The 24,929-nt window shown below is 38.5% G+C and overlaps 1 protein-coding gene across 7 annotated transcripts in view; it reads right to left on the bottom strand.

The window, feature by feature from the left end:
• The window catches only part of CCDC171 (coiled-coil domain containing 171), a 157,867-nt gene that overhangs the window by 84,528 nt on the left and 48,410 nt on the right, over positions 1-24,929 (bottom strand). For all 7 annotated transcript variants that reach the window (XR_011147782.1, XR_011147783.1, XR_011147785.1 and 4 more), the window contains 6 exons: positions 19,136-19,239; positions 16,274-16,363; positions 14,252-14,452; positions 12,178-12,345; positions 10,101-10,289; positions 1-505 (listed from right to left, as the gene is read on the bottom strand). Coding sequence is in view for 1 of the 7 variants with exons in the window: in XM_069002102.1 (XP_068858203.1) it covers positions 1-505; positions 10,101-10,289; positions 12,178-12,345; positions 14,252-14,452; positions 16,274-16,363; positions 19,136-19,239 (1,257 nt within the window). In the remaining 6 variants the exon portion in view is untranslated. The remainder of the gene's footprint in view (positions 506-10,100; positions 10,290-12,177; positions 12,346-14,251; positions 14,453-16,273; positions 16,364-19,135; positions 19,240-24,929) is intronic.

Raw genomic sequence — 24,929 nt, 5'->3', positions numbered from 1 at the left:
TTGACAGATTACGCTTGCCTTTGTGATCTCCTACACAAACTGTAATTCCAATACCTCCTCTTAAGCCATTTGTCCAGGTGAAGAGGGAACTAGAAGACTGTGCTAAAACTTTAAGTCTGTTGGCTGCCAAAACCACAATCACAGCTCTTCGGAATACATAAATCAGGCCTTGGGATTTCCTTTTCTTTAGTTTTGCTTCATCTTGATTGTTTTCCTTATCATCCGAGAGCACATGAACTAGGCTCCTAATCTTCTGGTTCACTAATTCATAAATATTGGCCTGATCCTGGAGAAGGTCTCTTTGTGAAGACATAGCACACAATCGGCCATACAGAGGACACAGGGCACCTGCCAATAGTGCACAGGCTGCCAGGAGCGAGGAATGCTCCTTCTGAAACTGTGTTAACGTGTTTTTCACAGAAATGCTTTCAAGAGCCAATTTCTCTTGACTTTTTTCAAGGACATAAATTTTTTCCATATTTTTCTCTGCTGTTTCTTGGTATTCCTGGGATAAAAGGAAAAAAAGCCAGACAAACAAAACCAGAAGAAATATTAACAACAAGATCTTTTATGTAACAAAATCACTTTTACCTAGACAAAATTTAAAAGAAAATTCTTTTTTCTTCACATTCTAGTAACACATTAAAGGAACAAACATTATTAGTCACAATGATGAAAGTATCTCTCCTAGTAAACAGTTGCAGAACCAGATATATGAAAACAAACAGTATGAGTAAAGTTTGCACAGTCTTCAGTTACAAATGGATTCCTGGTTCCTGATGATAATCCTTAGTACTCCAATAGCCTGCACCTGGTTGTCCACAATGCAGTTTTATGAGTTGACTTAAGAGTAAGCAATTACATGCCCCAATTTCAGAAAGAGCATTGTTCTACAAAGCAGAAATAAGTCAGTGTAAGGGAGAGGAAAAAAATGAGGAAAGCTCTGGAACATAAATATAGACAGATTGGCAGCAGCTGGAAAAGGGGAAGTAAAGGTGATCTCCTAATTACTTTGTAATCAACCCCCTACTTATATATTCACAGATTAATTAGGCCTCATACAGAATTGAGTTTTCAAAAGAACAGTGTAATGCAGACATTTTTATTTTGCCTAGTGCCATTACAGATTTTTTTTAAGTTGTAGAACATTTTTTTTTCTTCTATACACCCTGAAATAGGGAAAGAGGGAGATTTTAAATAGCAAACTGGTATAGAGAAATGAAGATGCAAACAAGTCAGGAAATGCCAGGACTACAGTTAGAGGATGCAGACTGCAGTATTGGAATCAAGACACTATGCCGGGAGCTCTAAGTGACCTCAGAGACTTAAACTGGGTTCTTGATACATGAGAGCCTGCTGTGATTGAAACAGTGACTACATTTAAACAGTCTCCACTGGTATAGGGATATAATAAATTTTAGGCACTGTTCACAAAGAAGGCACAAGCTCAAGCTAAATGCTTATGCTTCAGCTACAATACATGGTCACAAAAAGGCAAACATTGCTGGAATAACAAGTTGATATGATGAAGAAAACAGAGGATTGTGGTAAGTTTCAGATACCTCTCTTAGAGCTAGAGACAATTTTATTGAACATGGATGGCCATTATTCCTGTCTATTTAGCACTGGTCTAAAAAGAAGCAAAATGGTATAATCTAGTCATATTCTCCTGTGTTCTATTTGCTACAGGTCCCAAATAAGTGGTGAGCAGAGCAGCCTAGTTTCTTTTCCCTCCTCCATTCTGCAAGCACAAAAGGGAAAAAGAAAATACATAGCTATCACTAGAATGAAAATAGAAGATCCTACGCTTCTATAGAGATGTACCCTAGTCAGTACAAAATGTCTTTGACCAAATAAATATTTTATAATATTTTTGGAAGGGAAAGCATTTGTAATGCTATTAAAATACTTCAAGTGATACAAAAATAGAGTAGGCCACTACAAGATTTAATTTCAAAATGCAATTTACAGGCCACATATGTCACTTTACTACGCTAAAATAAAGTATGAACATGGACAATACTTTCAGTGCTACTGCATTATTTACAGTGTTTGATTTTTATAGATAAAAACCCTGGTAGCATGACTGGAAGGAACTGAAAAGGTAAGCCAAATTTAGAAAACAACCTAGGGTTTCTGGCCATCACAGGTGAAAGGCCAATATCTACAAGCTGTGATCCCTATAGGGCTGCTGGGCAGCAATACCAACATTCAGTGGTCTTGCTAATTAAAGCGCTTTGTTTATGCTTTTTGTGATATGGTAATATGCAAAAAGCAAGTAAGACAGCCTCTGACTTCAGAAAGGTACATTTTTCAAGAAAACATACCTTCTTTCTTTAACTGGCTAATAATTACTTTTGTTATATGAAACACTGTTTCTAACATTTTCTTTAAAGCTTAAAAGCACAGTTCTTGAAAGAGACAAGGACTTTTCTTCCTAAACATTGGCAAGCTGGTTTCCTTTGGTGTTTGAGCTTTGAGGGGCACCTCACTGGGTTGCAAAGCTTCATCAATTCCAAGAAACCTTAACAAAAAATCAGGTGCTACTAACAAAACTATTTTATCCTACTTCTTCCTTACTCTGACATGGAAACAGGACTGAAAACTAGAAATATAATGACACAGAGACTTTAAAAGGTTTTTCTTTTGGAGCTCTGAGTGAGCATAGATGGCAGCAGAAGGAACAGGGCCCACCCCCACACGTACTAAAGCTATCCTCAGGGAGGGCAAGCAAGCAGGAAGACAATGAACAGAGAGGGCAAACAGGGCATGAGACATGATCCAGGGCACCATGACACTGTTTGCACAGGCAGGGCAAGAAGGAAGGGCACTGAGACACCACCAACTCAAGCCCTTACCTCAGTTGGTGATCTTCACCCTCAGTGATAGAGCTCAAGTGTTAGGACAAAATTTACTCCCTCTGTGCACACCAGAAAGGATGGGGCAACCCAGATGGAGTGCCCATGAAACCATGCAAGAGTCTAAGTCTCAGGCTGCAGGGAATGATGGAGACTGGCACTGCTCTCAGGGCGGCAGAGACAACAGCTGTGTGAGGTATGATAGGTGGGTGACCTACAAAGCCTAACGCCAGAGCTGAGAGACAAAGTAGAAAGACTAAGAAGTATTAGGGAGTCTGAGGAAGAGACTGAGTGGTGGAGCCGTGCTCTACTACACCTCAAATGCACCCACTGTCCACTTCACATGAAGCAATGGATCCCCCACCCTCTCACCACCAGGCAGCAGGGGACCTTAAAGACAGAGGTAAGTGGAAACAGGTTTCTCCTTGGGGCAGGCAGGTGAATCCCCTCCCAAAGTATTTCACCTTCCCAGTATTTCACCCTTATACAATAGGTATAGGACCCTGGAATCTCAGAATCACAGCGATGAGGATGGGGATGAAAGTTTTATGTGGGCTGGACCGATTGTCTAGGACAGGGCAGCCTACCCCCTACATCATGACCTCCTCAATTAAGAAAAAAACAAAGGTAGTAGTAATTCGTGACTCTCTTTTCAGAGAAATGGAGAGCCCAATATGCTGACTGGAATTAACCTATATGGAAGTGTGTTGCCTCCCTGCAGCCCAGGTAAGAAACATCACCAAGAAACTTCCCAGTGGTACAGCCAACTGATCACTACCCATCACCTGTTTACCAGGTGGGTAGCAACAAAGTCCCAATAAAAAGGCTGTGAATGATCAAGAGGAACCTCAGGGCCTTGGGACAATTGGTCAAGGGATCTGGAGCACAAATTGTGTTCTCTTCTTTCCTGCCAGTTGCAGAAAATGATGGGGCAAAACCCAGGAAAATCCCACAGAGGAACTCCTGGCTTCAAGAGTGGTGTTACCATCATAATTCTTGGGGCTTTGATCATGGGTCAGTTTGTATGACACTGGGTCAACAAATGAGATCCTCCTGTCTCAAAGGGGAAGAAGAGGATTAGCAGGATTCACTTAAAGAGCTTTAAACTAGATTTGAAGGGAGACAGGGACAGGGCCAGGCTCAACAAAGAAGAGATGTGGGAAGGGGAGAACCCAAGCAGCAAAAGGAGGCTTATGTGGGAATACATTCAGCGAGTACAAGCATCCAAAGACGTTGGGACAATCAAATACTACTATGAAGTGCCTGTACACCAATGCACATGGAATGGGGAACAAACAGGAGGAACTAGAGATCTGTGTGCAATCAAAGGACTCTGACCTCATTGCAATTAGAGATGTGGTGGGACAGCTAACATGACTGGAATACTGTCATAAAGGAAATGCTATTTAGGAGAGGCAGACCAAGAAGGCAAAGTGGTGGAGTTATCCTCTTTTGAGGCAACACTTGGATGTATCAATCTCTGTCTTGGGGTGGATGATGAGAGAGTCAAGACCTTAGGGTCAGGAAAAAAGGGCAGACCACTAGGGATGACACTTGTGGGTGTTTGCTACAGGCCACCCAAGCGGGAGGAGAAGGTGGATGACCTTCTACAGGAAGCACAAAGCAGCCTCAGAGTCACAGACACTGGTTCTTGTTGAGGACTTTACCTACCCTGACATCTGCTGCACAACCAGCACCACAAAGCACAAACAGCCCAGGAGGTTCTTGAAAAGCAATGATGTCAACTTCCTTTCACAGGCAGTGGAGGATCCCACAAGGAATGTTGTGCTGCTTGGCCTCACACAAACAGGGAAGGCCTTGTTTGGGATGTGAAGGTTGGGGGCAGCCTTGGCTATAGTGACCATGAGAATAAGGACTTCAGCATCAGGGGAGGAGGAAGCAGAGCAGCAAGTAAAATGGCAACCATGGACTTCAGGAGAGCTAACTTTAGCCTCTTTGTGGATCTTCTTGGAAGAATCCCATGGGAACAGCTCCTGCAGAGAAGAGGGGTGCAAGAGGGTTGGCTGATATTCAAGGATAAGTTCCTCCAGGCTCAAGAACAACACATCTTGATGACCAAGAAGTCAGGCAAAGTGGGTAACAGACTTGCATGAACAAATGAAGAACTGTCATTACCCAGGCACAAGCAGGAAATACACAGAAGATGGAAACAGAGTCAGGCCACGTGGAATGAAGACAGAGAGGTTGTCAGAGTAAGTAGAAATGAGACATGGAAGGTCAAGGTGCATCTGGAATTAAATGTGACCAAGCATGTCAAGGACAACAAGGGAGGTGATCCTGCTTCCAGGTCCAGCAGAGGGTGACAAAAGGACTTGGAGCATCTTTCTTAAAATAGAATGAGGGAGCTGGGCCTGTTCAGCCTCAAGAAGAAATGACTGAGAGGGGACCTCATATACATTGTCTCTCACAACATCCTTGCAGGTAAGCTCAGGAAATGTGGGTTAGATGAATGGACCCTGGGGTGAATCAAGAACTGACAATGGCAGAGCTTAGTGGGTCCTGATCAGTGGACCAGAATCCAGCTGGAGGCCTGCAGTCAGTGGTGTTCCCAAGGCTCCAATCTCACTGCATTTGTTTATTAATGACCTGGAAGAAGGCATCAAATGCACCCTCAGCAAATTTGCTGGTGACACTAAACTGGGGGGAGTGGCTGACCCACCTGAAGGCTCTGCTGCCATTCTGTGGGACCTGGATCAGCTGGAGGGTTGGGCAGAGAGAAACCTGATGAGGCTCAACAAGGGCAAGTGTCAGGTCCTGCACCTGGGGAGGAGCAGCCCCAAGTGCCAGCACAGGCTGGGGCTGACCTCCTACAGAGCAGCCCTGTGGAGAAGGACCTGGGACTCTTGGTGGATCACAAGCTGTCCATGAGCTGGCAGTGCCCCTGTGGCCAGGAGGGCCAATGTCATCCTGGGGTGCATTGGGAAGAGTGTGGCCAGCAGGTCGAGGGAGGTGATCCTTCCCCTCTACTCGGCCCTAGTGAGGCCACACCTGGAGTTCTGTGTGCAGTTCTGGGCTCCTCAGCACAAAAGAGACAAGGAGTTACTGGAGAGGGTCGAGTGGAGGGCCACAAGGATGATCAGGGATCTGGAGCATCTCTCTTATGAGGAGAGACTGTGGGAGCTGGGCCTGTTTAGTCTGGAGAAGACTGAGAGGGGATCTCATCAATACATACAAATATCTCAAAGGTGGGTGTTAGGAGGGTGGTGCCAGACTCTTTTCAGTGCTGCCCAACACTAATGCTGGATGAGGAGCAATGGTCATAAACTAAAACAGAAGAAGTTCTATCCCAATATGAGGAAAAGCTTCCTTATATTGAGGGTGGCAGAGCACTGGAACAGGCTACCCAGGGAGATCATGGAGTCTCCCTCTCTGGAGACATTCAAAACCTCCTCGATGCATTCCTGTGTAACCTGCCCTGGGTGACTTTGCCTCAGCAAGGGGGTTGGACTAGATGATCTCCAGAGGTCCCTTCCAAACCTAACAATTCCATGATTCTCATCAGTGTCTACAAGTATCTAAAGGAAGGGGGTCAGTGGATGGATCCAGGCCCTGCTCAGTGGTGCTGAGCAATAGGACAAGAGGCAGTGGGCAAAAACTCATGCACAGCAAGTTCCACCTGAACATGAGGAGGAAATTCTTTACTGAGCACTGGCAGTGCACTGGCACAGATTTCCCAGAGAGGTTGTAGAGTCTCTCTCACTGAGGATATTCAAGAACAATCTGGACACAATTCTGCACAATGTGCTCTAGGATGACCCTGCTTGAGCAGGGGGGGTGGACCAGATGACCCATTATGGTCCCTTCCACCCTGACACATTCTTTGATTCTGTGAGTCAGTGATTTGTAAAGTTCAGCTATTCTATTTTTCTGAATGTGTGTATATATATCTATACCTATAAACAACATCAACAGTCCTGTCCTCCCTTTGCTGTGTTTTAAGTACATGAGCCAGACATGCCTACCGAAGACATCTGGTAGGTCAGGACCAGGATAGTTACACACACTTCTCTTCCTCCCTTTGCACTGATTGCAGTGACTTTTCATACAATTGCAATATATCCCATCAACTCCCTGGAAAGGCAACCACTTCTTGGCCATGGCGAGGAAAGGCAGACCCACATTTATCTAATTCACCTGCCTTGTTGTAAAAGGCCTCCAACCAAGAAAAAAAACCAACACTTTCTTCTCCCCAGAGGGCTTTTTCCTTTTCCTGTTTAGCAAACCTTTTATTTTTCTGTCGAAATTATCATTTTTAAAGTAGTTACAGAATTTTTCTCTTACAATACGGTTTCTTTTGGATATCAGAATAAAACCGTTCTATTTTAAGCAGTTGCCACAAAAAATGGGGACAGATTAATAAATGTCTATATAACAAACAACAACTGGTAGTTAAAATTCAGAGGACATTTCCTGTGAGACTATAAATAATAAATAATTTGTGTGAGGCTAAGGAACAGCATAGTAACATTTTCAAAATGGCACACTATCAAATCAAGAAGACTAGACTCCTGCTACAAAAGGCAAAGAAAAAGGATATGTATTTTAAGCTCCATTGACTCTCCAAACATGGAGACCACTGACAAAGAGTGGTATCTACAGAGTGTCTTGTTTATTGCTGATCTGTGATAAGGCTACTCTGGGAATTTCTGTCCTATAGAAAAACAGTAAAACTGCTTTCTGATTACACCATCCATCTGACCTACAGTACCAGCTGTGAAGTAGTACCTATTAACATTCATAGATCCTGTTGTGGAACCAGGGACCCTGAACAATACTAGCTGGGGACAGAAGCAGTAGCAAGTGTCATTGCCACTAAAACCTCCAGATTTTCCAGCAGTTTAATTATAAGGAGACCATTCTGAAAAGCCCTCTCTACCGCAGTTATAATAAACCAAAACAATAATTTTCAAGATACATTACTTATACTGCTGTGCAGTTAGAGCTCTCTGTTAACTCTTGAGAGTGTGAATTGACACTCTATGGTTTGCTTTCACACACATATCAGCAACTTGAAAAACTAAAGAAATTTTAGTTTTTTTAAAACACAGAACCTCTGAGGAGAAAATATCGAGAAGTAGTCATGGAACACTGGTTGAAGATAAAGTTAAAAATAAAAGGAAGCATCCTATGATGTACCATTAGGTTGATGCAGAACGGCAAAAATCACTCATCTTCCCTTTTCAGAATGGAACTAAACCCTACAAGGGGTTATTTCACTAAAGTGCTTGCAATTAACACTCAGATCTTTGGATGGAAAATGTAGCAAATTGCTACAGTTTCCTTGTAGTGCTAGAATAAGTGTCCTAGAGTGAGGAGACACTCCGCAGTACAATGAAATACTGGCTAATTATATTCCACTTGCACTGATTATATGTTTCTTATAAAATGTAATGAATAAAGCTTGCTAAAATAATTAAATTTAACTATTGCATTCTGCATCTTTATGTAATCACTGGCAGTCAGTAAATCTTAAAAATCCTTTGAAGACATCCTGTACCTTGTGGCATATTTTCCCTTGTTTCCTTTGGAAATAAGGCTATGACATTAGTCTGTCTGCACACCTCTGACCAAACAAAGCAGAGATCTTGCAGACAAATATGGCTAACTGGCTCAAAATGCAATAGGTAAAATACAGTTAAGCCAGGAAAAATGGGCAATCGGGACTAGGACAGCCCTAGCAGTAGACATTTATGGACCCTATGGATGACAGGAAAGGAAAGGCTTAATTTGGTATTTACAAAAGTCAGTCACAAATTGGAAATCGAGAAGAAATTAGACTGTCTTCTTTACAGTTTGACACTGAATGGTAAGGAAGACAAATTGCAACACAAGACGGAAAACAGACCGTTGAATCATCTAAGTGTATGCAGACATTGCACTACCTAGATTACAAAACTGCCATCAAGCACTCCAACATTACATAACCTGTGTTAGAACACATGCCCAGATGCTTCTAAAGGAAAACATCCTTAGAGATGTTTTTCCTTTTAGAGATTCAGTAATCCCATACAGCAAGCTGACAGATGAAGTTTTTTCCAAAAGACATGCCTAATGTGCACTCCACAAAAAAGATACACATTTTCAGTACGTGCTTTACATGCTGTCTATACAACTGAGCTGCAGAGACTGGCAGGTTCAGCACCATCCCAAAGAATGGTGCAGTACTGCAGACCACCTATTTTTCGCAAAACACTGGAGTTTTTAAAGGTAGAAACCATCATCCATAGGAGGAAGTCTAAATTGTGTAACTCCACTTTTTCTTTAGGAAGGCAATGTAATGTTTAAAATGACAATTAAGCTTCCTTATTCCACCATTCTTTTTGTTGGCAAATGAAACCCATAAGTTGAAACTACATGAAGTTGGGGAAATTTAATATAAATCTAGATGTCACTTATTCCACTCATAGTGATGTTTCTAGCCTTGTCAATATCCAATGTGAAATGTAAATATCAAGCAAAAAACATCTACAAAATTGTAACTCAATCCTAAGAAGTCACCATAAATTGCTCTGTCAAAAAAATACTTCATAGATGTATTTTTCAGCACACAAAGACTTCAAAGACTAAAATCTGAGTCAAATACAGGATCCTTCAGACGAAGTAAGTTGCAGGTGGCAGTCCCAAGTAACAAGGCACACCTTATTTCCTCAATTTCACAACACTTTCAATTGAAACACATGTAGATTAATGTGATTGAAAAGATGGTGAATGGTGCTTGTAGAATCAATAGTGAACATTTTAAATTGCAAATAACTTGTCTAACAATCAGTGCCAAGAGTTTTAAACTTTTGACCCACTGCTCACTGTAGCATCTGTGTAACAGAGTCCTTTAATACTGTTGAAATCTACCAATGTAACTGCTAATTGGTTTTTAGGGTCAGAATGTATATATCTAAATTTATCCCCAGATGACACCATATTACTGTACCTCTACACAGTATTTGCAAAGCATGACACTGAAAATAATCACTGCTGCCCTATATAATTCTTAAACCAAGCAAATTCAATCTTACAGCCTTAACATTCTCAAAAAATGAATCACTAGCAACTGTAAACCAAACAAAGACATTTATTTCTTATTACAAATGAAGCTAATACTAGCATGGAGTTTGCTTTTTTTTTTTTTTAAACAACCTTAAACTGGTTAGGGGCTCACACTACTGAAATAATCCATTAAATATTTACAAGAAAAAAAAAAATCAGAAGTTCATAGCACCATACCTGTGCCCTTGCATGAACTTCCCCAAGGAGACCTGCGTACTGCTGTTCCAGATACTTTTTTTCATTCTGCCAACTGCTTGCCTGTGCTTTCATCTGTTCAGCCATTTTATTTAAAGCATCTTCCTGGCTCTGCTGAAGCTCCTTCATTGTATTAGACTTGTTTTTACAAACATATTCTAGGTGAGATATCTGTGTGACAAACATTTAAAAATAAATTCTTTTACTTCTCTAAACACCTTTTTACTTTACTGTACATATCAGTTTAACCACAGACAATCCCAGCATAAAATCTAAACTAATTTCTTCAGTATATTCATCAAAACTAAGTAAAAGCCTTTCATGACAGATTATTAACTTGAGTTGTGCAACAAAGTGAATAAAAAATTGGATTCAGTTTTGCCATTGTTGTACCATGTTGCAGATATTTGTTGCTTTCTTTGTTGAAAACCTGAACTGGACACTTCTCCTATTTTTTTTTTTTTTTTTTTTTTGCACAAGTGTATTAAATCTTGTGCTGCTAAAGTACCAATCTGAGTATACCAGTCCTTTAGAAGTTTGCAAGAATTGCAAATAATGAGTAAAAACACAGTCCTTAATTTAATTTTTGTTTTAGTGGAAACCCAAGATGTTCCAGATATTAAGTATTAAAAGAATTTCAGGACATTTTAGCATACAGAGGTTGTTTTTAACAAGCACAAATGGATTCACTCTGCAGATAACTTTGGAGCTCCCATTCAAACTAAGTGGAGGAATGAATCAAGGTAGCAATAATGTTTAATTACACACCTATACTTTATTACTAGAGCGTATCAGCAAGCTACTTTTCAAATAGGTCACAGAGAAATTCAAGACAAAAGTTTTGTTTGCAAGGAAGTGGGTACAACACAAGTGACACACCGCTCAAAACCCCTTAAAAGCTCGTAAGTATATGATAAGAGCCCTAGAGACGTCACAGACAATATCAATAATCATACTAAATTAAAAAGCAAGAAACAATATGACACAACATCCCCAAACACTGCCAATAATGTTCACTCCCTTCTGTTCCATTCCCTTTCCTCCTCTACTTCGAAAACAAAATAGAAAAGTACATCTAATGTTCATAATCCAGATTGCATCCTATCCCCTTTAGTAAGGGGGTAGGTCCAAATGACTGCTGGGGTATTTATTAAATGACGGGCAGAGTTAAAACAATTCACTTGTAAGAAGCCCTGCATCTTACTCAAGCCAGAAGAGTGGTCACTCCAGAAGATGAGAAATGTCAAAAGAAGATTTCCCCTTACTATATCTCAAAAAATGTCAGCGCAGACAAGTTCTGGAGTTGCTGTACTAGTCTTAGGACTGATCTGATCAACAGAGACAGAAAACGAACTGAAATCTTAAAGATTGTCATATGTTAGTCTGCAGAATCAGTTTAATTTATTTAAAAACAAAGTCTTTTCTTTCCTAAAAATGTGGGGATTTCTGGAGAGAAAGGCCACATAAGATTACTTACATCAAAAAAATTCCAAAAAGTACAGCTCCTCCCTATAGCAAATATTGACATGTTTTATAAAAACAGGTAATTTCTATTCATGTTTCTGAATACAATTCTATAATCCATGAATTACAATTAAATGAAAAAAATACACTGTCATTCTTTCAAATAGTACCTCTGAATAATAAACACATAATTTAAGGATTATATTCCTAGAGTAAGTGCATTTTGTTTCTGTTTTATGGTAAAATAAAGACTTGCTTTATTAGTGTAAATGACTAAGTTCTTTGAATTGCTTCATCAGTAAGATTAATTTATTTTCTTTTAATTAGGTCCCTGTGGCTAATATTGGCTAGTACTATTAGCATGTCCTGCACTGAAAGTGGAGCTTAGAGACTTCATACAGACTTCAGTCACATTTACATGCCCACAGCAATGGCATCAAACTGAGTTGTAGACAAGCCATAATTAATGGTATTGAATTATTAACGTCCAAATTCTTTTTGAAATAAGATGAATGTCAGTCCTTTTTAATGATACTGCGATGTGGACAAATGTCACTGAATTTAATAGAGGTAGCTGGTGCCTAAGGACACTTACCTTCTCATTAGCCCTGTTGAGGTCTGAGATCAGGGCATCAACATTCTCCTGCAAGACTACACAAAGCTCAGGCCAAGAGAATCTATCTAGAATGCCTTCTGGTTGTTTTATAAGCACACAGCCTGCTATCAAATGCTGGTATAAGCTATGAAGGAAGGTTAGTTTCTCCTGAAACAAAAGGAAAAATTACATGTTGTATCTGAACAGTGTTAGAATTGAAAGAGATGCATCACATGGGCAGTAATATGAACTACATATCAGTGAATAAAAGCCCACACAGCTCATACTCAAACCTTTTTCAAAATTCCTCAATTGCTAATACTTGCAGTCATACATATTGAAGCAAATGTAAGAAAACAGTTTTTACAAAATTTGTCTATTTAGACATAATTTATAAATAAATTATATAACTACAGAATAGTCCTGCTGTCACCACAGCCACTATCTGATTCAGATAAAAAGTTCCATGCTATTAGTACATGCAATTTATTTATTTATGGTAAAATTTTCAGTTATATTCAAACTGTACCACTTGCAACAACTGCAGAGCATGCATAAAATTCTCTGATTGGCTTGGCAGCACAACACACCATTTATACAACTATCACTGTAAAGTCTTTCTAAAATTGTTTTTGTATGGATAATGTATGAGACCAAATGGCCAGACAAAATAGGCTTATATCTTCATCAGTTAAATTCCACAAGCCATGCCTCATTCATTTACACTGATTTTAGTCAGTAATATAATAAATTGATGCAAGTAATAAATAAACTTTAGCAACAACAGCATGCCATAGAAATTCTATTCTTAATGCTTTTAGCACATATATGCAACTTAGCAACTTTGATTAAGACAACAATAGCAAGCTGTATCTCAAAAGCCACAAGAACAAAGTCTGTAATCCATTGCAAAGGTTCCCATTGTTTTCCAGGGGCCTCGGTTGAGGTTTTACATTAAGAAATTACGGATGGCCGAGATGGGAAACTAGGGTTTTTCTGAGCTCTTTCCATTACACTTAGGTGCATTTTCTCACAATTATTTCATGGTATTTTAGGCAACTAAAAAGAAATTGTAGTTTAGTTTATTTCAACTTTGTATCTAACAGAACTACAAATTCCCCAAGGAAAATCCAGTGTACCACCATCATTACATTTTTGTTTGAGCTGTGATAAAACTAGCATGATAATTATCCATTTGGCATGAAAAACAGGATTCCAAGACCCCAAATCAATTCACACATGTTGAATGCAACCACAGGGTTGTAGACATGCTGACTTTACAATATAGCCAGACTTCCAGTTTCCTTCACTTTAATCACTATCTGATGTGTGTAACAATTCCAGCTGCTTCATGTGGACCCCATTTAAATACCAGACTGTAAAAGAGGTGGAAAGAATGTTTCCTTTTTACTCAGTTGGCATCCATGTCCAAATTTGTGGAAGTAATGAGCTCAATATGCACAACATCTACAAGTATATCATTGCCATTGCTAGTACAGAACCGCTTTATTGGGCGGAAAAAGCAACAAAATTAACATCTGTTAATACATATAAGAAGAGAGATAATAGTTCTGAAATAAGACATTGTGGACCCATTCCCACACATAGCACACCACAATTAGCTAACAGATAAAAAATAAGAATTTCTAGGTTTTGAGCCATGCATGCAAATCTACCTCAATTCCATATTTGCTACCTATCAATTGCCATGTGGATCAGTAATTAACACATGATAACAACACTATTACATGTTTCAGTTGTAAAACATTTCTGTTAACTTTTTTATTTTGAAAGAAAGAAATAATTGTTCGTCAAGCGTAGCTTTTTAAATAAACTTTGTTCAAAAATTCAAAATACTGGAATGATTAAGCTATTAGTTCTGATACAGAAGAAAGGAGAACCAATATGTCCTGAGATCTTGTAGATATTAAACGCATATTTCAAAATACATCTCTTAAAATCATATTTTAGGGATAAATCTGTTAAGACTAAGAGTAACCATCTGATGTATGTAAATGTATAAAGCTGAGATTAAATAAAGACTCTTTGACAGTCATCTTGTCTTTAGTAATACCTCCATATCCTTCTGGTAAGCCCTGGTAAGCTTCTGGATTTCATTTTCAGATTCTGCGGCACGTAGTTGCTCTTTCTCCCAGCATTGCTGTACATCCTGTAGTTCCATTTTTAAAGTTTCTATTAAAGTCTCTCTGTCTGCACACTTAGTGTGCAGATGGTTTAACTCTTTATTGGCATCAGCCATGGTACCCTGAGCTTCCTGTAAAACAGAGTAATGTAACAAAAAGGTTGGTATAAATTTTACTCTATAAAATGCTACCTTAGTCAAGTGCTCATCATCTGAGGAAATAAACAGCCATATAACCACATGTATTCACAAGACTCCAGGCTAGGTGGACAGTATCTCTCAGGAACAGAATTTCAAAATTGACCATAGGCCTCTTCCACAGCTTGCAACTAGACAGCATTGGAAATCCATCTCTGACAGGTAAAGGCTCCATGATGCAGTGATCTTCACAGTCCCCTCTACCCCCACAAATGAGATGCAAAACACAGGAACGCAACTTATCCTCTGCAGAGTGCAAAGCACTCAGACCTATTGAAAAGATACATTATTTTCTTAAGTGAATCTGTTACAGCTGACTCTGTAAGCAACACAGCTGCGGTTGTCCATTGTCCTTATATGCAAGATTAAAAAAATGTGAAGGACTCTCTTTGGAGGCTTGACCATGGGAAGTAAGTAATAATCAGAAATGGTCATAAATACCATTATGTTACCAGCACCAAAATCTCACCAGCTAAACAAAGAACTTAATACGCTACCCCTTTTGAGCCAAAATGTTGTGCAGATACACTGGCTTTCCAGCACTGCTAAAGTTTGAGAAAGGTCAAACTGAAAGCATTGTTTATTTTTCATAAAATCATAGCTTCATAGACCATAAATTCATACAAAATATACTATCTAATTCATCAGAAAATGACAAGTTTTATTTTTCTAAATAAAAACATAAAAATATTAATGTTAAATTTCTAACACAAATGCTTTCAGACTGGATCTAGATTTTGATCATCTATACAATATTACCAAATATTTAGAGAGATTGAAAACTGGCATATTGCATAAAAACCTCTGTGTGTAGGAAGCTCAGCTTTTGCATGAAGAATACAAGTATCTGTTGCAAAGGGTTGCAAAAATCTTGGGTGAGTTAAAAAGATGCTGTAACAGAAGTAGAAGTCCTAAATCTTCTGAACATAAATTAGTAGAGAAAGTTCAGAACAGATGACAACACACCATGAGCAAGTATCCATTAATGTGAAGATTCAACAAATGTTACAGAAGAACACTGCATAAAAACACAAAGTAGCCTATTCTCAGCAAAAGAATCTGAAAAACACTGGGTTTACAGACATTCCATTTTGGCAGTAATACAATACACTACTAGTTGGGAGATTAAGTTAAAACACAACCTCAGGACTTGCTCACTCGCTTGGCTATTGATTTAACCAGGCAAGACATTACAAAAGTGGTGTCAGCCAAAAACAGAAAAAAAAATTTTGTTCCAAAACTAAAGGAAAGAATTCTCAAGGGTTTTTATCTCAGGTAAATTTTACTCTAAGAAATTTTATGCTGCACACTTTACAGCTGTTAAAGACAACTTGATGCATTACATGCATTGACCTTTCGGATAAACACAAACAAAAAAAATTAACAAAAGAACAGACATCTTTAATAAAATAGACCTTCATATGCACAGAGGTAATTAAACTCCCTTTTACTTTTCTTGAGAAAAACAGTTAAACAAAAAAACTACTGTTACCGATTTCAATATAAAACAATATTTTGCTAATTCATAAATGTATTTTAATTATTTCAGAAGTGCAATCATTGAAATTATGTAGCCTATAGTGGTAACCAGAATAAAGCAGCATGGCTACACACAAACTTGCAAAGGTAAACTCATTTGCTCAACAGAATACAATGATATAGAGACATACTCTGATAAGAAAAAAAGATACCTTTAGTCCAGAAAGATACCTTTGCAGAACTTAAAAATTTTATGCTAAATTCATTAAACCATACCTTAAGGTCTTGTCTTAAAGCACACATTTTCTCCTCAGATATCTCAAGTTCTTTTGTCGTCTTTTTACACAAAGCCTTCGTTTTCTCAAGCTGTGAAAAATATGAAAGTCAAACAGGCTTTTACAGAAAGACTGCAGTGATCTATTCAATATAATATAAAGGAAGAATTTTGTATATAAAAGTTAAAAACCAACATTTATTTCAATTCATCGAACAGCTTTTGTATGCCATACAATCTAAATAACATGCCATTACAAAAGCACTAAATAACTCTTTTATAATGATTTAAAAGAACCCCAAACTGAGTCCACTATTACCTATCCCTATTAACTCTCAAACATCTGACAAAAACACAGACTCTAAAATGCACTTGAAAGCGTAATAAATTCAGATAATGATCTGGGGAGTGGTTTGAGAAAACAAGTTTTCAAGTCAGTGGCCATTTGCAGAAACTGTCCAGCTACAAGCATGGTTCTTTACTGAGCACTGGATAGTACTCTCATACTGCAAAAAGCAGCAGTGTTCCAAAGAGACAAAGTGACTACTGTAGGGTTAAAAGCAACCATCTCAGAGGTTGCTTAATGTGTACCAAGGTACCATAATGTGTACCAGCTTCACTGTCTACTTTCAAAAAGGATAACAACTTATCAAAATAATCTGTATCTCTGTTTATATGATGATACTGCTAATGTCTGACATTTAAGGAGCAACTCAGAAGCAGAATACCCCATTTACAAAATTTATTAATTACTTTTGAAATCATATGTTTATTTTTATATTTTGATGTCAGGGAACCTGGCAGTACCCTTGGAAATAATTATAGTAAATTAAAGAATGCAACTGGGATATTTCCAGTCTTTTTATTGGTTTACTAGCCTTTTCCCTCTCCCCAAACATATTCTGGTGTCTGCACTATAGAGAAAGTGAAAAGCTAGTTACCTACAAATCCCAAAACATTTCTACACCTTTCAGTCACACAAATTAACTAAATCTTTTCATTTAATGTTTAACATAGTAAGATAAAGATGAAACATGACAAGTTTACCAGAGTATTTCACATATACATACAGGTGGACACATACATTAATAAATACATCAGTATGTGGGATCTTGTTGAAAATCTTTTTATAAGGAAAACCACTAATATTTGCTTACTGTTGTGTTGCTTACTAAAACCCTTCCCATTGTGTATTAAAACATCCTGGGTTTATTGCAGAGTGCCCTTCATAGTCCCCTTGTGCATTATTGTATTATTAAAAAGTTTTATTATTAAACATATCTCACACATAAAAAGCCAAAAGCAGCATTCTCTGTGGGGGCGGGGGTAACCAAGAAGGACAGAGAACTGCCCTTTCTGTGCACCACGAAGATGCTCAGTGATCTCTGGCTCCATATGACAACTTCAGGGTCAGTCACACACAGTCCTACTGGGAAGTCTTGTGGCAGGTCATCTGTTGGTCCTGCTCTGCTTGCGATTTATTTTCCTTGACAGTTCATTCTTCTTTCTGTCAGAACACTCTCTTTGCTTTCTTAGAAGCCACCCCCTTGGTCTCCCCACTGCTGTCTCTGGCACAGTTTCACAACAAAGCACATCACTAAGCCAAAGCCTGCTGAGTCGACTTTTCAACTGTGCTGCCTATCACGTGATGCTCCTCCTCCCAAATAACAATTCGCTGTGGGTAATATGTTCCTAGTTACTCTTCAGCTTCCAGACTTGGGTCTCAGAAGAGTTTTATAATGACTATACACATCAGTTCTCTTATCTCACTGGGAGAGACTTAACAGTGCTTGCTGTTTAAAAAGTATAATTGTTTCCATGGTCACTTCTTTTTGTGCCCCTTGAACAAACTCAAAGATCTTGTGGGAGACTATTCTTCTCCCAATAAAAGGGACAAAGCTGATATACTTTTCTTTTTTTTTTTTTTTTTTTTTAATTTTTTTATGTGTTGACTGACTAGCTAGACTATGCATTTGTCAAAACAAAAGACAAAACCTAGAAATGAAATAGAGTGCTGGCATTTTTACAATCTTATCACACCTTGCCTTTTTGTATTTGCCAATTTTATTCAAAGACTAATAACAAGTTTGTACAAAAAGTTTTAATGGTGCAGCTAACTTCTTTCTACAGCCTTTAAAGCTACAAATTAATAAAACATTTACACCCAAGAGGAGTAATTTTGTCACGCTAGCACAACACACAGCAAAATACATGCAAAACTGTAACTTCTCAGTCAGTGATATAAAAGGATAGTAGGACTGCATGGAAAACAACTGATTTTTCCAAGGGTAAGATTCCCAAAAGTGAAATATTTCCATTACTTTCTTAGATAACTTAAAGACAGTATTTTAACAGTCCTATTTTAATTGAAATTACTGCAAAATAGCTCCCAAAGAGATTCTATCCAAAACACACTCTCCTCAGAAAATTGTACCAGTTTTAAAAGTAGAGGGGAGTATGATCATTTACATAACTGATAGCAATGACTATTGAGGCTCAACCACTGTGTATTAAGGAACACTGCAGTATATGCTGCCGCACACAGATCATTATCTTTTAACTAAAATCCTATATATGAATGGTTTGTTAACCTAAATGTTTTTTGAAAAGAACCCTGAAAGGTTGAACGAGAAAACCAAATTAAACTAGAAAGACCAAAAACTCTTCTCCCAGTCCCCACAAATGTAAGTGAAACTTCACTGTAGGGCAAGCTTAGAGAAATAGTAGTGACAGATTTTTTCTTTGGGTATACTTGAAGCTGTCAACTCAACATTCCCACTCTTCTGCCCTTTTTTACAAGCAAAGCGTATGTACTGCTGCAGGCCAAATGCAATACATAGAGAGCCAAACATTGCAAGTGTTACCTCATTAGATGTATCTTCCAGCTTGTTCTGGTAAGCTGTCAAGGTACACCTCAAAGTCTCAACGACAGAGCAGCTCAGAGGTTTATCTTTGTCCTCACAAGTGCCTGAAGGAAAACACGGAATGAAAATTAAGCCTGAAAGCCACAGAGAGAAAACTACTCACCCTGGATGCATGGTATTAGAATTAGTTAGGGCTTCAGTGACAACACAGAAGAGCAGCCTTGTTTGCCAAGAGAGATACAGCTGTCTAGCCACACTTTCACAGCAAATATAGCTGAAAGACACTTGTATAAAAGCTTTAATACAAGATATAGAACTGTAAATTCTGGATTATATTTATACCTAATGCATTTGGTCTGCAGTCTCACATATTATTTCTACTGTGGTCAAGCCTGTGTCATTCAGTCAGATAAGCCAACTTCAAAACCACACAATTACATACTTTGAAAAACATCTTGTCTGAAAGTTAAGAATATTACACTTTTCCTGACATTATTTTGCTGTTGTGACTAAGCATGCATATAATAATGCAGTACTTCATTTACTTAAAGCCTTACTGAGCCAAAGATCACATGATTATGTTATGCTTGGAGAGGACTTAAAACATTTTAAATTATCTTGAACTTCAATCCAAAGGAAATAATGAAAAAAAATTATCTCTCTGAAGAGTCCTACATAACAGTTCAATTACAAATGTGGTATCTCCATTATATACACACTAAACTTATTTATTAAACCTTTAGATGAAGACTTCTGATCTTGTTGCCTTGATTAGAGATATATGAACAAGTCTGACCATTCCAAAGTGCATAGAACAATGTGCCAAGAAAGCAAACCAACACCGAGAGGTCACAAGATGTCAGCTGATACTCAGTTTCCAAGAAGAAACTTTTTTTTTCCTGGTGTTACACCACAATAGATCAAGAATGACAGATCATTCTTGTCAGCATTATTTATATTCCTAAGAAGCATTTATAACTTACTTTGTAACAAATTATAGTATTAACTTTTCCAGAAGTTTTAATATGTTCTATAAGCAAAACTAACTTTACCAACTCTAATAGCAGCCTTATTTTGCAATAGTGAATAAATCTGTGGCATTTGAAATCCAGGAAAGCTAAACTGTCATAACTCCCATCACGGCTAAACAATGATACACGTGTTTATCACCAGTGTCATTAAGCAATTTACGCAGAGTGGCTCATAAAGTCAAATCAGATACTAAAGCCTGAGCCTTTTCTTTGTCTCTCCATAAAACTTTATCAGCTAGAGGAGGTGTACTTACATACTTGCAGGGTGAGTATTTTTTAAGAATTCTATAATTAGAGTAATCTAATGTCTTGGTTTGAAAGACAGGTGTCTGCTAAGGAAGGCAGAAGCCTCCCCCAACATCTAATAAACACAACATTCTACTAAGGCATTGTATTAAAATGATGAGATTTCTCCTGTATGCTACACATTATGCACCAATAGAACTCAGTGGAAAACTTACATAAGTGCACAGGTCAGAAAGTGTTGCCAACTTCCGTTCTGGAAATTCTTTCAATTACTTAGCCTCTTCTGTTCCAATGTTTGGTAATACCAGAAAGTATAGAGCGCTATTCAGACTAGGTGTTACAGTCAAAGCAACACATACTTGCAAGATTGCTTTCAGTAATAGGAGCAAGATCAGCTCTACAGCATGCACACCCCAGTGACAGACCCCTGCTCTGTCCTATCAGCCACTCCACCTACTTACCACAGTTTCTAAAAGTCTACAGAGTCAGGGAAAAGCATGACCTTCTTAATGACACTCAGGAGCCCTATGAATCCTAGAGATGTCCCAAATAACAATGTTACACTTAAAATCAATCTAAGAAGAACTCATAAAATCTGACCTTTTTTGAGAAGCTCAGATTTCACATTGAAGAAAGCGACAAGTGCCACCTCACTATAATTTTTATCACTTAACCTCAGCTATAGCCATGCACAGAGCTCTAGTCCAGTCTTCTCAAGTACAAGACCAACCTCTCACTACTACCCACTATAGGACCCTTCTGCATTGATCTTTTTGCAGAGAAAAAAATTTAAACTATTTTTTCATACTTGTAACTCTAGGGAAATGGTAACACACAATTGTCATTCAGTTTAAAATAATACCTGTTAGGTCAATTTAAGAGTTATCTTCCATGCCATACTTTTTGTCAAGATGTCTAAATAATGTATTTTCATTTTTTAAGTCCCAATCTGCAATGCTGTCATTAACATCATGTTTGCCAAAATTAGAATTTTGCCAGTAAACTTTCCATGCTGCCATTCCTTGCCTTTGCTGTAACCTTATTTCTAGGCAGCTCAATCTATCAACAGGAATACCACATTCATCCTATCTGCATTAGCTGAAAACAAGCCTATGGCTTTAATGCTGCACAAATATTGTCTGTCTTCGTACAACTATGCAGGAGACATGCAATGTAATCCAAATGCACTCTGTTGTGGCAGAGGAACCATGTCAGCAATGAGATAGAAAACCCAACCCAATACTTGATGTGTACGCCCAGTATTGCCCAAGAGTTGGAGGGGAGAATTTTGGGAAAATGCCAAGTTCCATAGCAGTCTAACAGACATATACAAGTGAATAAACCCTTAAACCTGAAGTTTTGGACTTTCTGCTAGCTGTACTGGGCTGGGGTAGGAAAGAGTTAATTTTCTTCATAGCAACTCATATGATACTGTGTTTTAGATTTTTGACCAAAACAGTACTGGTGGCCTGTATTAAATGGTGATGCTAACTCAAAGCAGATAACACTCTCAGAACTTCACACTCATTTCACTTTTTTTTCAGATTACTACAACCACAATTACTTTTTTCCTGAATACAAACATTCCTAAGAACATACCCTGTTGAATAACTGCAAAATATGATGAACTGAAAAGATACAAAATGAAATCATGCAAATGGACCAATAACAATGCTGTGGAAAATTTATAAAGGTTGCTGGAAAAGGAGAACACATGGATTTATGCTTGTTATTTTGAAATGTATTAAGAAAAGAAAAGCTTTCTAAAACTCTTTAGGTTTTAATCTCTACTGGGTTTGCATGGGCTGGTTTTTGACAGTGGGGGTGCTTCAGGGGTGACTTCTGTGAGAAGCTGCCAGAAGTTTCCACCATGTCCAGCAGAGGCAGTCCCTGGTGGGTCCAAATATTGATGTGCCACCGGCCAAGGCTGGGCTAATTAGAAATGATGGTAACGCCTCTGTGATAACAGGTTTAAGAATAAATCAAAACAAAGGTTGTGGCACAGTTTTAATTGTGACTACAGAGGAGCAGGAGTGAGAACAAGTGAGAGGAACAACTCTGCAGACACCAAGTGGATAAGGAGGGGGAGGAGGTGCTCCAGGCACCGGAGCTCAGATTCCTCTGCAGCCTGTGAGGACCATGGTGAAGCAGCTATGCCCCTGCAGCCCATGGAGGATGATGAGGGATGCAGAGATCCACCTGCAGCCTGTGGTGGAGTCCCACCACAGCGGGTGAATGCCTGTGATCCAGTGGAAGACCTGGTGGAGAGAGGGGTGCTGCTCCCAGGCTGGAGCAGCCTGTCCTTGGAGGACTGCACCCTGTGGAAGAGTGACCCATGCCGCAGCAGTCTGGGGAGCACTGTTGCTGGTGGGATGGACTCACATTGCAGGAGGTCACACAGAGCTGTTGCTCATGAGATGGAGCCACACTGGAGAAGTTTTCAGGGATCTGTTTCCCGTGGGAGGGACCCCAGGGTGCAGCAGGGGAATGACCCCTCTCCCTGAGCAGCGGGGGAAGCCACGAGTGATGAACTGACCCAAACCCCCATTCGCTATCTCCTTACACCACTGGGGTAGGAGGTAGAGCTGGAAGGAGGAGGGGTTGGGGGAAGGTGGTTTTTTAAGGGCTTATTTTACTTCTCATTATCCTGCCCCGATTTTGTTAGTAGTAAGTTCACCTCATATCTCTAAGTCGAGCCTGTTTTGCCCATGATGGGATTTGCTGAGGGATCTCTCCTGGTCCTTACCACAACCCATGAACCCTTTGTTAAGTTTTCTCTTCTCTGTCCAGCTGCAGAGAGGAGTGAGTGAGCAGCTTCCATGGGTGCCTGGCATCAGCCCAGTGTCAACCTATGACATAATCTTAAAAATATAGTTTTATCTTCTCTTTACTATATAGCCTAATAATCTCAGTCTAACTGGCACTTGAATTAAGGGGCTGGATCTTTAGTGTTGGATCTTAATAGTGACAGATTTTTAAGTAGATCTCCTAATCCCTTGAGTTCAAAGTTGACCACAACAAGAAGACTGCCTGGTCAGCTGCAGCTCATGTAGCCCCTCATCTAGTAATTAGACTACAAAGATTTGTTTAAGATTTTAACTTTTATTGGCACCTAGGCATTCCCATTTCAAATATAATAACCATTTTTTAAAATTTGAATAAATACTATTAGATACAAAAATTTGTAAGTACACCAGAGTAATAATATAATAATGCAAAAGCATTAAAACTTAAGTTTCCAACTTAGAAGCATAGCAAATCTGTAGAACAAATGTCTTAGTCGATGTCCATTTTAATATTAGCTGTGAAGACTCAATCCACTGCAAAACTAAATTTTACTATCTGCCTCAAGAGCCTCTTCAGAGATGCTAAAGCTTGAAAAAAAAATCACTTCAAATTAATTTTTTTAAAGTTTACTTCAAACAAAGCAAATTAATATTGAAGGTACTGTTATTGAATTTCTAATATAGAAACAAGTGAAAGCTGTTCTCAGCAAGGTTTACAATCCAAAAGACAATTGCTGCTTTGGAAACTGCACTTTGGCAGCAGCATCCAGCTCCCCTCGGAGTTACTTAAGTCTCTCTGAGCACGTGGAACTTTGCAAAACTGTGGGAAACATACAGTCTTAAAGAGATTTTCAACTGTAAACCTACAGGTACTATCATTGAAATTACATTTATAACTACTGAATAAAACTGATACCAGCTCCAAAACAAAAAAATCATATAGCCTATGCAAGGAAATCAACACAACACAGAATCAAGGCTTGCCTTTTAATGACAAGAGAAATCCCAAGAAGTTGTTTCCTTACTGAAATTTAACAGCTGCAGGCCCTAAAAAAAGTCATTTTGTGATGATACAAAAATATGTATCTTCATTTAATAATGTTTTTAACAAAACATTTATGTCTGTCATTGCTAAAAAGTGCAAAAACATAGCACAATATACATAAAATAAACCCATTTGCTCTGTAAGCCACATTTTACTTGTTTTCTTCCAATTTACTTTCACTGTAAATTGGAAGCATTTTATGTCTAGTATATAATTTTTCTAACAGGAATTACAGTTTTAAATGAAGATTTTTAAAAGTGTTCAATTTTGAGCTTTAAAATAAATCACTAGCTTGATGTTAAAGTTCAGCTTGTTTACATTAGCCACTATTTCAAATGTCTAACCAGGCAGCAGTTTGTTGAGTCTGATACAAAAATTATATATAAAGCCAGGTAGCAGAGTGACAACTACAGACTTACAATTAATATTAATGAAAACAGAGAAATATTTTTTCTGTATGAGATTAAATGAATGTAACATAGTACTGGTCAACAATCAACTGTAAAAAGTATTGTGTTGCATCATGTGTCCTACACAACCTTTTTGAATATATGACCTTTAAGTTGCTGAAGGTTGCCTCAGAATTTGGCTCAGTTCAGGCAAAACATCTGTTCCCTTTGCAGGTATACTGTAAGGACTTTTTTCTCAGTTGGATTTAGAGCACAGCAAGTGAGCCCTTTTCTGAC

This window comes from Aphelocoma coerulescens (genome assembly GCF_041296385.1).
Source record: "Aphelocoma coerulescens isolate FSJ_1873_10779 chromosome Z unlocalized genomic scaffold, UR_Acoe_1.0 ChrZ, whole genome shotgun sequence".
NCBI lineage: Eukaryota > Metazoa > Chordata > Aves > Passeriformes > Corvidae > Aphelocoma > Aphelocoma coerulescens.
Note: the sequence above shows the minus strand (reverse complement) of the source record. Positions and strands in the feature narration are given on the sequence as shown.